Source organism: Aedes albopictus, chromosome 3 (genome assembly GCF_035046485.1).
Source record: "Aedes albopictus strain Foshan chromosome 3, AalbF5, whole genome shotgun sequence".
NCBI lineage: Eukaryota > Metazoa > Arthropoda > Insecta > Diptera > Culicidae > Aedes > Aedes albopictus.
Window position 1 is genome coordinate 83,755,238 of NC_085138.1, and position 13,909 is coordinate 83,769,146.

General features: G+C 46.1%; 3 protein-coding genes across 11 annotated transcripts in view; 2 read left to right on the forward strand and 1 right to left on the reverse strand.

Moving 5' to 3' along the window:
- The window catches only part of LOC115269552 (polyubiquitin-C), a 54,360-nt gene extending 49,571 nt beyond the window's left edge, over window positions 1-4,789 (forward strand). For 3 of the 9 annotated variants that reach the window (XM_062859455.1, XM_062859454.1, XM_062859456.1), the window contains exon 3: window positions 2,287-4,789. In XM_062859455.1, coding sequence (XP_062715439.1) covers window positions 2,287-4,752 — 2,466 coding nt within the window. In that variant the 3' untranslated portion in view covers window positions 4,753-4,789. Of the gene's footprint in view, window positions 1-6; window positions 411-1,141; window positions 1,368-1,571; window positions 1,669-1,999 lie in introns of those variants that run through there. The other 6 variants (XM_062859457.1, XM_062859462.1, XM_062859458.1 and 3 more) reach the window with 6 other exon arrangements.
- Window positions 1-13,909, forward strand: part of LOC134291547 (uncharacterized) — a gene marked incomplete at its 5' end in the record, with an annotated part of 384,123 nt that overhangs the window by 25,500 nt on the left and 344,714 nt on the right.
- LOC134291554 (mitochondrial ribonuclease P catalytic subunit-like) lies at window positions 6,697-8,469 on the reverse strand. Its single transcript, XM_062859474.1, has 2 exons — window positions 7,688-8,469; window positions 6,697-7,570 (listed from the first exon to the last, which is right to left on the reverse strand). Exons 1-2 carry the CDS (start codon window positions 8,381-8,383, stop codon window positions 6,716-6,718), a joined length of 1,551 nt encoding a protein of 516 aa, XP_062715458.1. The 5' UTR covers window positions 8,384-8,469; the 3' UTR covers window positions 6,697-6,715.

Consider the following 13,909-nt stretch of genomic DNA (forward strand, 5'->3'; position numbering starts at 1 on the left):
GTCGAAGCCGTTGACACCATCCAGAACATCAAGGGCAAAATCGAGGATAAGGAAGGTATCCCACCAGACCAGCAGCGCCTGATCTTCGCTGGCAAGCAGCTGGAAGATGGCCGTGCCCTGTCCGACTACAATGTCCAGAAGGGATCTACCCTGCACTTGGTGCTACGCCTCCGAGGTGGTATGCAGATCTTCGTCAAGATGTTAACTGGCAGGTGCATGGCCATCGATACCGAACCAGAGGACACAGTCGACACACTGAGGGTTAAGATCTCGGAGAAACTAGAAGAAATGCCACCAAACCAGCTACGTCTGATCTTCGCCGGCAAGCAATTGGAGGATGGACGCACCTTGCAGGAATACAGCATCATCAAGGGTTCCACAGTCCATCTGGTTCTGAGGTTAAAGGGCGGTCAATGACGGACAATGCGAAGAACCCCGACTGGAAACTGGAACTACATGGAACTGCCTCCAAGACTTGTACGCGAAGCAAAGTGAATCTTTGCGAAGAAACTACCAAATGAAACAATTTATAATTTAGGAAATTAGCTAGCTAAACTCTGTGCATACATTAAATAAAATCGAACCACTCGAAGTGATATCTTTACATGTAGCTCGCCTGTGCATTGAATCCAATTATAGTTTGCCTTGGCACCAGCTGAGCCAGACAAGAAAGAAAGTGCTTCCCTGAAGTATATTGATTTTAGAAGGCCTGACGTCAGCAGATGGCTGCACTAATACAACAAGTGATGCAATTAGAATGATTCAAATGAAATTCCCAAATTACTGGTTTTCTTATAGAATTCAGTTATCATATTACATTGAAAGTCTAAATTTGTTAAATTTGTAAACTATTGGTAAATTCAGCAAACTCTTGCTCATCTTTCATGAAAGGCATTCGCATATCTTCCGACAGCATATATGCGACGGTAGGTACATTGACGTCTTTGCCAGAAGTTAAACCACATCGTTCAAGGTAGAAAAATACAGAATGAACCAACAAATACAAGCACCATTCAGTTCGACAAACAGAAGAGGGTAGTGAATCGATACGGTCAACCGCATAGATATACCTAGATGTGTATTGCTACAATTTTCTAGAAACACAACTACCACGGCAGTAGTTGGCTATAAAGTCTCCATGCAAAAGCGAACCCAGCTCAATCGAATACGTTTCCTAGTGGAGTGAACACACCAAAACGGTCCAAGTAGGCAGTGCACCAGTGCAAGTGAAGTGAAAAAGACAAGAGTGATCCAATTAGCCAAGCGGAGAAAATTCCAGAGTGAACGAACATTTGAAAAAAGGACTTTGCTCGAATCGAGTTTAAATTTGTGAAAGTGCATTTCGGTGAAGGAATCTTCTTGAAAAGGTAAGGGGGTGATTGGATCGATTAGAATAGATGTGAATCAGAGGAAACTAGTTTGTGGATGATTTCTTTGTCTTTGAATGAGCAAACATATTTTTTCCAAGATGGCGACTGTAATTGATGAAAAATTTTCAGCGAAGTTTCATGGTTTCATCATCATTGATAAAATTATGATGTGATTCACAACGATAATTATATTTTATTGAATCATCAACATTACGCGAAAGAATAATCTGGAATATGATAAGAAGCCCTTCATTATTAATTTGAACGCTTAAGTGATGAGTTCTTATAACTTATTAAGGTAATACTGACGTTCATAACCAAGGGCCTTGAGGATATATTTAAAACTTTTAGAGATACGCAATTTCCCAAGTAACCACTACGTAGTTAAAAGTGAAAAACAACCTGATTTTCCAATTAAAAGTAGGGCGTTGTTGTGACGTCATCACTTGTACGTAGATTTTTCACATCGTCTGCGACTGCGAATGCGAACACAAGACAAAGCAAAACAAAATCGAAACCTGTCTTGTCGTGCTCAAACCACAAAGCAATGAATCAACACAATGTGAGTTTGTATTTCGCAATCAATTACTAACGTACTTGCTTCCTTGTTTCTATTTCTGGTTCAACAGAGATTTCAACCATGCAGATTTTCGTCAAAACCCTAACCGGTAAGACCATCACCTTGGAGGTCGAACCCTCGGATACCATCGAGAATGTGAAGGCCAAGATCCAGGATAAGGAGGGCATCCCTCCGGATCAGCAGCGTTTAATCTTTGCCGGCAAGCAGCTTGAGGATGGACGTACCTTGTCGGACTACAACATCCAGAAGGAGAGTACCCTTCATCTGGTTCTGCGTCTGCGTGGTGGTATGCAGATCTTCGTCAAGACTTTGACCGGCAAGACCATCACCTTGGAGGTCGAACCATCTGACACCATTGAAAACGTCAAGGCTAAGATCCAGGATAAGGAAGGTATCCCTCCAGATCAGCAGCGTTTGATCTTCGCCGGCAAGCAGCTGGAAGATGGCCGTACGCTCTCCGACTACAACATTCAGAAGGAGAGCACCCTTCATCTGGTCCTGCGTCTGCGTGGAGGTATGCAGATCTTCGTCAAGACTCTGACTGGAAAGACTATCACCTTGGAGGTCGAACCCTCGGATACCATTGAAAACGTCAAGGCTAAGATCCAGGATAAGGAAGGTATCCCCCCAGATCAGCAGCGTTTGATTTTCGCCGGCAAGCAGTTGGAAGATGGCCGCACCCTGTCGGACTACAATATCCAGAAGGAGAGCACTCTTCATCTGGTCCTGCGTCTGCGTGGAGGTATGCAAATCTTCGTCAAGACCCTGACTGGAAAGACTATCACCTTGGAGGTCGAACCCTCGGATACCATTGAAAACGTCAAGGCCAAGATCCAGGATAAGGAAGGTATCCCTCCAGACCAGCAGCGTTTGATCTTCGCCGGTAAGCAGCTGGAAGATGGCCGCACCCTGTCGGACTACAATATCCAGAAGGAGAGCACTCTTCATCTGGTCCTGCGTCTCCGTGGAGGTATGCAAATCTTCGTCAAGACCCTGACTGGAAAGACTATTACCTTGGAGGTCGAACCCTCGGATACTATTGAAAACGTCAAGGCCAAGATTCAGGACAAGGAAGGTATCCCTCCAGATCAGCAGCGTTTGATCTTTGCTGGTAAGCAGCTGGAAGATGGCCGCACCCTGTCGGACTACAATATCCAGAAGGAGAGCACTCTTCATCTGGTCCTCCGTCTGCGTGGAGGTATGCAGATCTTCGTCAAGACCCTTACTGGCAAGACCATTACCTTGGAGGTTGAGCCCTCGGACACCATTGAAAACGTAAAGGCTAAGATCCAAGATAAGGAAGGTATCCCTCCAGACCAACAGCGTTTGATCTTCGCTGGTAAGCAGTTGGAAGATGGCCGCACCCTGTCGGACTACAATATCCAGAAGGAGAGCACCCTTCATCTGGTGCTGCGTCTTCGAGGAGGTATGCAGATCTTCGTTAAGACTCTTACTGGCAAAACCATAACCTTGGAGGTCGAACCCTCGGATACCATTGAAAACGTCAAGGCCAAGATCCAGGATAAGGAAGGTATCCCTCCAGATCAGCAGCGTTTGATCTTCGCCGGCAAGCAGTTGGAAGATGGCCGCACCCTGTCGGACTACAACATCCAGAAGGAGAGCACTCTTCATCTGGTCCTGCGTCTGCGTGGAGGTATGCAGATCTTCGTCAAGACCCTGACTGGAAAGACCATCACCTTGGAAGTCGAGCCCTCGGATACCATCGAAAATGTGAAGGCTAAGATTCAGGATAAGGAAGGTATCCCACCAGATCAGCAACGTTTGATCTTCGCCGGCAAGCAGCTGGAAGATGGACGCACCCTGTCGGACTACAATATCCAGAAGGAGAGTACTCTTCATCTGGTCCTTCGTCTGCGTGGAGGTATGCAGATCTTCGTCAAGACCCTTACTGGCAAGACCATCACCTTGGAAGTCGAACCCTCGGATACCATTGAGAACGTTAAGGCCAAGATCCAAGATAAAGAAGGAATCCCTCCAGATCAGCAGCGTTTGATCTTCGCCGGTAAGCAGCTGGAAGATGGCCGCACCTTGTCGGACTACAATATCCAGAAGGAGAGTACTCTCCACCTGGTCCTTCGTCTGCGTGGAGGTATGCAGATCTTCGTCAAGACCTTGACCGGTAAGACCATCACCTTGGAGGTCGAACCCTCGGATACCATTGAAAACGTTAAGGCCAAGATCCAAGATAAGGAAGGTATCCCTCCAGATCAGCAGCGTTTGATCTTCGCCGGTAAGCAGCTGGAAGATGGCCGCACCTTGTCGGACTACAATATCCAGAAGGAGAGTACTCTCCACCTGGTCCTTCGTCTGCGTGGAGGTATGCAGATCTTCGTCAAGACCTTGACCGGTAAGACCATCACCTTGGAGGTCGAACCCTCGGATACCATTGAAAACGTTAAGGCCAAGATCCAAGATAAGGAAGGTATCCCTCCAGATCAGCAGCGTTTGATCTTCGCTGGCAAGCAGTTGGAAGATGGCCGCACCCTGTCGGACTATAACATCCAGAAGGAGAGCACTCTTCATCTGGTCCTCCGTCTGCGTGGAGGTATGCAGATCTTCGTCAAGACCCTTACTGGTAAGACCATCACCTTGGAAGTCGAACCCTCGGATACCATTGAAAACGTGAAGGCCAAGATTCAGGATAAGGAAGGTATCCCTCCAGATCAGCAGCGTTTGATCTTCGCCGGCAAGCAGCTGGAAGATGGCCGTACGCTCTCTGACTACAACATTCAGAAGGAAAGCACACTGCATTTGGTCCTGCGACTGAGAGGCGGACAGTAAAAATGATATTGATCAATAAATAGAAATTCCGTTAACTGATTTTGAATAGTATGATTTATTTTATATCCGAAATTATGGTTTATGATATCTTATTCTAATTGATGAAAATCTTAAAAAGGAATTACTAAAATTTAATGACAGCACTAAAATATGGGAATGGACTGTATGAAGTGACGGCATCGTGTCCTGAGGTCGATGAAGAGGACGATAGTGAGGTCGTTAGTTTGACGAACATCAGCGTAGGTAGCAAGAGAAAATAGAGAAAGGAGTCAACGAGAGGCCGGGGCGAGTTTTGGTCCCGGTAAGGCCTGTAGATTGCCTTTGATTCCAAATGAAGGTCCTAGCAACGTTGTAGTTCACTGAGCGTCCTACACAATCACGCAATTCGGTCGCCAGAAATCATGCTATGTAACGTCCATTGCTGATCCTATGGAATCCGTGTCGTGCCCACACAGGCTGGAGCGAAGTCAACCGCCAAGTAAAGCATCACATCGTGGAAATTCGTCAGAGCAGTTGGCAAGGTTACCAGTTCCAGCTTGAAGTGCCGACAACGCAAAACCAAACCAATTGTGCCTCGGATGACCCAACGACCTATTCAGCTTCAGCGAATGCACCCCTTCGTTCGAGTTTTCAGTTACCGTGGGAAGACGCAAGAAAAATGCTACGTTGTACTTATCACGTGCCTGGTCGTGCGAGCTCTCCACTGTAAGTGAATTTTCAGGAGGCTAGACGTGAGTTACGAGAACAATTGAATAGGGTTGATCGAGATTGCGCAAAGTTATTCACTGGTACGAACACGGACTGGCCCTCTAACCCACCATGTGCTCGTTTAGGATGTGGATGAAGTGATGATGACGACTTTGAGTTATGGACCGATGCGAACTTGGCAGAGGCCGAATTTTTGGTCAACGCATGCCCGTTGACTTAGCCGGAAACAGAGGACGCGGAATTGGACACAATCAACCCCACATCATTTCCTGCTTGGGTTTTCTTCAGGACAACACCACCCTTTTCAAGCGCCAACATCTTTTGCAAAAGAGGAGCAGCTACAACCGATCCTTAGCGCTGACGAATTATGTAGCTCCGGGCAGAATATCTGCCAACACTGAAACTGCAAAGCAAGTGGGCGACTTGGTCCTCGCTATGGATGACGGAAAATGTGCTACAGGGGTCTGTAGCGTAGTTGAGGGGGTTTTCACCGATTTCTATGGTTTTTGAGCCGCTTCAGAGAAGTTTTTTCTACCAAAACCTAGTCCAAACACCCATGGAATATAATTTCAAAAGCCATTTCAATTTTCTTCACTTTTTTCTAGAAGAACTTTTCACCACAATTACACGATGGTGTATTTAATGTGTCATAAATTCGCAAAACTGTTAAGTTGTTCTGTGGTTAAGCTGGATAAAGTGCCAAACTAGCGCTACGGAATAGTATGGGTTCGAATCCCACCAGAACCAAGTGGCAATTTTTTACAAGTATATCTCTCAATTCGTCAAATAAACGCACTTTGTGCCTTTCGAATGCTTCAAGTTTTACGTCAAAATTGTAACACTTTTTTATAATCAATACATAAAGTGTTCGTAAGTTAATTAAAAAACCCTTGGTGTAGGGTAAGTACGATGTTTTACAAAGTTGTTCAATCATTAACCAACAATCTAAAAATTAGATTTTTTTTGCAGAACAGCTCTATTGTGCCCGATTTGACTTCATGGCCACTTAGATGTTAATGTTAACTGTGAATCAGTAGTAAATAAGATTTGAACTTACCTGATTGTTTATCTTGGGAAGAATCGTTTTAGACAGGAAATGCTGCGATGATCCGGAGTTAATTTTTGCACTTTTCTCCAAAAGCTTTATGCAAATTGCTTCACCTACTGTATCAAAACCACTGAAACATACACAAACAAGGCTTTCTTTAAAGTTCTACAAAATAACACCAAATCACTAAATTTCCAACTGCTTCTCCTATTCAAACCTAACACACAACCAACAGGCTTGCTTCTCCACTTTGGGTATCTTCACCGAATCTTCCACCAGCGGCACGTGCCACTGGTGATCATTCCCCGGCGACCGATGAGCGAACATATCGAACTTGAACGGTGACTTTATGATCACCCTTCCGTCGTTGGTAATCGACAGCAGCGAGTATTGGTGTTCCTGCTGCCACCGTTTAAACACCGCACCCAGTTCGTCCCCCAGCAAGAACGAATGTTTCCGCATCAGATCACGTGAGAAGAAATCCGTCCCGGGGCCGCTCTCCATCGCGGCGTACAACAGGAACGGATCGTCCTGCGAAAGGTCCTCCGTCAGGAACAAAAACGCATTCTCCCGGATGTACTTCATGTCCTTGGAACGCCACCGGTCCATGTGCTGCCGACCGATGACCAAAACCCGCTTCCGCAGGCGCACATAGTGCTTCACCACGGCGGCAAGCTGCATGGCATACACCGCGGGGGACTTTTGATTCCCAGTCGAGAAGGCCACATTCAATCCGTCAATCACCACGTCGTAGGGTTTGGTCTTCTTCAGAAACACTTGGAACCGTTCCAGCTCTTTAGGGGTGGTTTTGTTGAAGATTTCCTTTTTGATTATCACAGCCTGAATAAATGCATCCCGCAGGGCACAGAACGATTCCTCCGGCACGACAATGCTGGCCAGCGAGGACCTGCAGTGGGAACATTTGCCACTGTCGGTGACGCGGCTTTCGGCAGCACGGATTCCTAGCCGCGGCGAAAGCTTTGTCAGGGCGGAGCCCACCCGCTTCGAAAGGAACAGAGATTTCGCGTTGGTAAAGGCCAACATTTTGATGATGTTTTGTTTCTGAAATTGGAAGTTCAAGAATGAGACATTTCAAAGACAACTTGGAGACAATCAAGTTCTTCAAGGACTTCTCAGACTATCAAAAATAATTGCAGTCTATTTTACAACAATACTTACAAAACTGGCTTCATCCTTGAGGCAATGTTCAATCCATTCTAGGAAAACATCATCCTTCGGCAACCGTTTATTGAAGCATAATTCTTCAAGCAGCTTCCATCCGGCTTCTATTTCACCGGCATGGAAGCACCTGGCAATCAGGTAACTATAAGTCGCGCTATCCGGCATCCCACTCAGCTTGATCATATCCAGCAGTTCGAACGACAAGCGCCAGCTGTCCGTAAGAGTCAAGGCCGCCACCAAATGCTCACAGGTATTCGCATCCAGCACCGGATTCTTCCCACGTAAATCTTCATAAAGCCTCAAAATTTCCTGCCGTTCTTCTTCACTCAACCCCGCCCCATCACTATGCTCCGTCCGGTACAGTCGAAGCAGCTTCCCCGCCATGGCCAAATTCAATTCTATCCCGTTTTCCCGCAAAAACCTAACATAGGATTTGCCACTCTCCAACTCGTGGCACAACCCCAGCACCGTACTGTCCACATTGGTCGCGTTGAAGCGACGTTCATCGAGAATCCCCTTGCGAATGGCGCTCCACTCGGCCGCCGTCGGAACCGGACTGGCAACGAGTTTTTCCTTCAGTTCGGCTATTCGTCCCGGTGGCAGTCTAATGTGGGGGACTTTCTGGTGCACTCCGGCATAGTGACGGGCTGTCCCCAACACGGTTTGAGGTAACCTTAGCCACCGGCGGAACATAATATCGTTTTGGTTTTAGGATATTCTTACCGGCGCGGGCAAACAAAAACACTACCACGCACGCGATCGCGACGACGATGACTATCGATGCCGAAGCAACGAAAAGTAAAGTGTCTCGTTAACGAAAAGGTATTGCTTTTTGTTTTGCTCTCAGGTGAACGATGTTAGCTCGGAACAGGGGCTTTCAATCCGAAAGCTACCGTGCACGATAGAGGCTTGCATCAAAAACATAACCTCATCGAATTCTCATACGATTTGTAAACATTGCCCTCAAATTTTTTTTGAGGGCACACTGAGAGGAGCCTTGCAGTAATGACAAGCATAAAAATGTTTTTAAATTTACCATGGCAAAACATGATCATCGATCCACCAACGCTTCTTGTGTGCGTTTTGTTTCTTCTCACATCAACCGGTTCGATAGCTGAGTGGTAGCGTGCGAGCCTGGTGATGTCAAGGTTCTTGGTTCGAATCCGGTTGCCAACAGAAACTTTTTTTAATTGAAAATCGAGTCCATGGTAAAATTGAAAACATAATTCTATTGAATTAAAACGAAACTCAGTCTGCACAAATTTAGTGGCGTTGTGCATTTAAATTGACCCTCAGAATAGTAATTTTCACCGCAAGCCGCCGTTCAGTGCAAGGACGGCTTTATGGACCGACGCCGAAGGAAAGAAAAGGAATGAGATAGTGATGACGTCAGCGTGCAAGCTCCCATAGACGAGTGCACCGCCCGCTGAAAGTTCACTCGAACCACGAATTTTTGACACCACAGCGGGGTCGACTCTCAACAACTTCTACCCAGCTGAAAATTTGTTTAATTTATTGCATCTAGTTTTCGCGATGAAGTTGCAAAAATATGTGCTAGTGCATTAACTGTATGCATATGCATCACTTTAAATGTAAATTCATGTAAGAAATCAAAGAAAAATATTATCAGCGCATTTTGGTGATGCATCTCTGAGTAGAAGTTGTTGAGAGTCGACCCCGCTGTGCTGTCAAAAAATTTCAGGCTCAGTGAACTCAATGTTCATCGGTGCACTCGTCTATAGTGAAATTCGAAATTTCCCCTTTTGTGATAAAAATGCACACGTTAGTAAAACATGATATAACAACGTGCCTGATGATCTTGCTGATGATACACATAATGATACTATAACATTTATTACTAACACTGAAAAAACCGACATGGTAATTTTGACCGTATCGAGGGTGAACTTAAAACACTTTTACTACTTGATTTTGGTAGACCATGATTTCTGCTTGAACGTACAATGGGAGGGGTTGAATTTACCATGCTGCATAATGTTGACATTTCATGGTATTTTTGAATGGGATTCCATAGTTTAATTTACCATGCGCATGGTAAAAAGCAAGCAATAACATAGTACGTTTAACCATCGTGTAATAGTTTCAGTTACTATGCATTTGGTTCCGTTAATGGTACTTTCATCTCTTTTGTGTAGATTAAAAAAAATCCTTATGATACATTCAATAACTTTATTGGCTTTCAACAAATAAATAACATGTATATACACAATGGACTTATCCACCGATGAACCGAATTCATCGCGGTCCGAGAATTTTGACACTAGAGCGGGGTCTGTTCCAATCAGAATCGTCCAATTCTGATTGGAAACGGCCCCGCTCTAGTGTCAAAATTCTCGGACCGCGATGAATTCGGTTCATCGGTGGATAAGTCCATAAACATAATGATTATCTTTCGAAAACGCCATTGGCGTACGGCGAAGCTTTTTGGAAACGTGCGGCTAAGTGGATTTCGAGGCATGCATCGGCGGAACTCAAGACAGATCCGGCAACGGGCGAGGCGCTGGGGTTTCCTGGAAACTGAGGCCGCTGGCGCTGCGATGCTGTTGAGCTGTTACGATTGAGATAGTCCTGACGGAGACTTTTCCACAAAGTTCACTCCCTTCATTCAGTCCCGGGCATCAGGAATAGTCCTGAAACTGTTACAGCTGTTCCGTGTGCTGCCTGGTAGCCGATTTGTTGAATGTGGAGGTTTCTGCGTCGTTCGTTTTCGGAGGTACTTCCTTGATTCTTCTATGGTTTGAGAAACGGAGCGACCGGCGAAGTGGGAGTCCTGCATCTTCGGTTCAATTGCAAACGGTGGTTTGGCATTCTGAATACACTGCGGTGGAGGCGGTTTTAGAGAAGGCTCCACCGTAACCAAAAACATCATGCAATAAGTGTCGGAACTTCTGGCTGCCCTTTGGGTGGTGAGAGTTGCATGTTTTTAAATTCGTTGTCTACCGGTAAACAATCGTTAACCTCCCACGGTGACGGTGGAACCTTGGGTGGAACAGACTTCCGGAAATACTGGCTTCTGTTAGTGGCAGCAGGTACCGAGGTTCTGTGATTTTTAATGAATATTGTATATAATCAATATTATTTGATTTAATCAACTATGAGCCAACTCACTATGAACGCTTTCCACTAAGTTTTCTGTTCACTCAATGCACAATTCCACAATTTTGCTTTAATTATCTATCACAAATTGTTTTTTTTTATGAAACCGACGTGGCAAACATTTTATTCTGTGGAAATGGCCGATAACGAGAAAAACTTACGGAAAAGGTGTGACTAAGCATGAGAATTGTATTGGAAAACATGAACATAGTTCTCACAATCACGAATAGCGTAATCAAGATAACCAAACGTGATAAACATTGCATCTGAACACCCCCCGACTTCCGCGCCAAAAAACTGGCGGCTTGGCTGCCGGCAACAGCTGATCAGGGCGACCGGTTAGCTGTCCTTGTTCCACCAATTGAATGTTTTTGAAAACGCGTTTGCGCGCGAAATCTTTCTCGCTCATTTCTGCTGTCAAATCCGTCACCGACTGTTTCACCGACCGTTTGAAACGCCGACTGTTTCGAACGGTCGTGAACAGTTTGGAACTGGACGGTCAATATTTAACTAAACCAATCGGTTCAAAGCTGCCATTTGATAGAAAATTCAATAATCTTCCGAATAAGAGTAAAAAGAATGTGGAGCGATACAGACAGAAGCGGAAGCAGCAGACCCGTCTCTTCCGGGAGAAAAAGCGCCGCCTGGAAGAAGCGGAGTGCGAGGAAATGGAACTGCTGTGCCGTTCGCAGGAAACACGCAAGTTCTACCAGAAGCTCAACGCATCCCGCAAAGGCTACGTGCCGCAAGCCGAAATATGCAGGGATAAGGAAGGGAGCCTCCTGACGGACAAACGTGAGGTGATCGAAAGGTGGAAGCAGCACTTCGACGAGCACCTGAATGGCGAAGAGAATGTAGGCACGGAGGACCAAGGCAGCGGAGGAAATGACTATGTTGGTGCAGCAGAGGACGGGAACGAACCAACTCCCACGCTGAGGGAAGTTAAGGATGCCATCCACCAGCTCAAAAACAACAAAGCGGCTGGTAAGGACGGTATCGCAGCAGAACTCATCAAGATGGGCCCGGAAAAGTTGGCCACCTGTCTGCACCAGTTAGTAGTCAAGATCTGGGAAACCGAACAGCTACCGGAGGAGTGGAAGGAAGGGATAATCTGTCCCATCCACAAGAAAGGCGACAAGTTAATGTGTGAGAACTTTCGAGCGATCACCGTTTTGAATGCCGCCTACAAAGTGCTATCCCAGATCATCTTCCGTCGTCTTTCACCTAAAGTGAATGAGTTCGTGGGAAGTTACCAAGCCGGTTTCATCGACGGCCGGTCGACAACGTACCAGATCTTCACCGTACGGCAAATCCTCCAGAAATGCCGTGAATACCAGGTCCCAACGCACCACCTGTTCATCGACTTCAAAGCGGCATACGACAGTATCGACCGCACAGAGCTATGGAAAATTATGGACGAGAACAGCTTTCCCGGGAAGCTGACTAGACTGATAAGAGCAACGATGGACGGTGTGCAGAACAGCGTAAGGATTTCGGGTGAGCTATCCAGTTCATTTGAATCTCGACGGGGACTACGACAAGGTGATGGACTTTCCTGCCTACTATTCAACATCGCCCTGGAAGGTGTTATGCGACGAGCCGGGCTCAACAGCCGGGGTACGATCTTCACGAAATCCAGCCAATTTGTCTGTTTTGCGGATGACATGGATATTATTGCCAGAACATTTGGAACGGTGGCAGAACAGTACACCCGCCTGAAACGTGAAGCAGCAAAGGTCGGACTGGTGGTGAATGCGGCTAAGACAAAGTACATGCTGGTAGGTGGGACTGAGCGAGACAGGACAAGCCTTGGCAGCAATGTTACGATAGACGGGGATACTTTCGAGGTGGTAGAAGAATTCGTCTACCTCGGTTCCTTGCTAACGGCTGACAATAACGTGAGCCGTGAAATACGAAGGCGCATCATCAGTGGAAGTCGTGCCTATTATGCCTCTCAAGAAAAATCAGAATATGGCGATTATCTGCCTCTGGCTTCTGATATTAGCGCGACAGTCACTAATCATAACAGCGTCACCAGATTTAAAAGTATATAATTCCACTATATGGGGTTTGACAGCAAGAACACTCATTCCACTGAGCTACTCTTGCCGTTCGTCACAAATACATTCAAAAACATCTGTCACTTCGCGAAACCCACGTGCTTTTGTTTTTGGCGGGAACACTTTTTCTTTTGTTTTGCCTTGCGACTGTCATGCGGCGGTATGCCTTGCGAGCGTACGACCGCCGCAGGACTCTAATAAAAGATAAGCGCGACAATACTATGGGCTCCAGAAGAAACTGCGGTCAAAAAAGATTCACCCCCGCACCAAATGTACCATGTACAAGACGTTAATAAGACCGGTGGTTCTCTACGGACACGAGACATGGACGATGCTCGAGGAGGACCTGCAAGCACTCGGAGTTTTCGAGCGACGGGTGCTAAGGACGATCTTCGGCGGTGTGCAGGAGAACGGTGTGTGGCGGAGAAGTATGAACCACGAGCTCGCTGCACTTTACGGCGAACCCAGCATCCAGAAGGTGGCCAAAGCCGGAAGGATACGGTGGGCAGGGCATGTTGCAAGAATGCCGGACAACAACCCTGCAAAGCTGGTGTTTGCAACTGATCCGGTTGGCACAAGAAGGCGTGGAGCGCAGAGAGCACGATGGGCGGACCAGGTGGAGCGTGATCTGGCGAGTGTTGGGCGTGACCGAGGATGGAGAGCTGCAGCTGCAAATCGAGTATTATGGCGGCAAATTGTTGATTCAGTATTATCATGAATTTGATGTGAACTAAATAAATGAAATGAAAAAAATGAAGAGTAAAAAAACTGCGATAAGTTTGACCATTTTAAAGTTATAGCCAGTTAAGGCAATAAGAGTCAAAAACATGGGGAGTCCAATAACTACGTAACGGTTGAGATTTGACCATATGCGTAGAACAATTTGTTTCACCATTTATGGTCCTCTATCACCCTTTAAAAAGTTTGCACTCATGAACCTAACACCCTGTATAAATTTTATACTTTTGCTGACCACCGAATTTTGCTCTGATGGATTTTCCTTTTTTTGTCCAGCCCATGTTCGCAATGTGCAGTTGTAAGC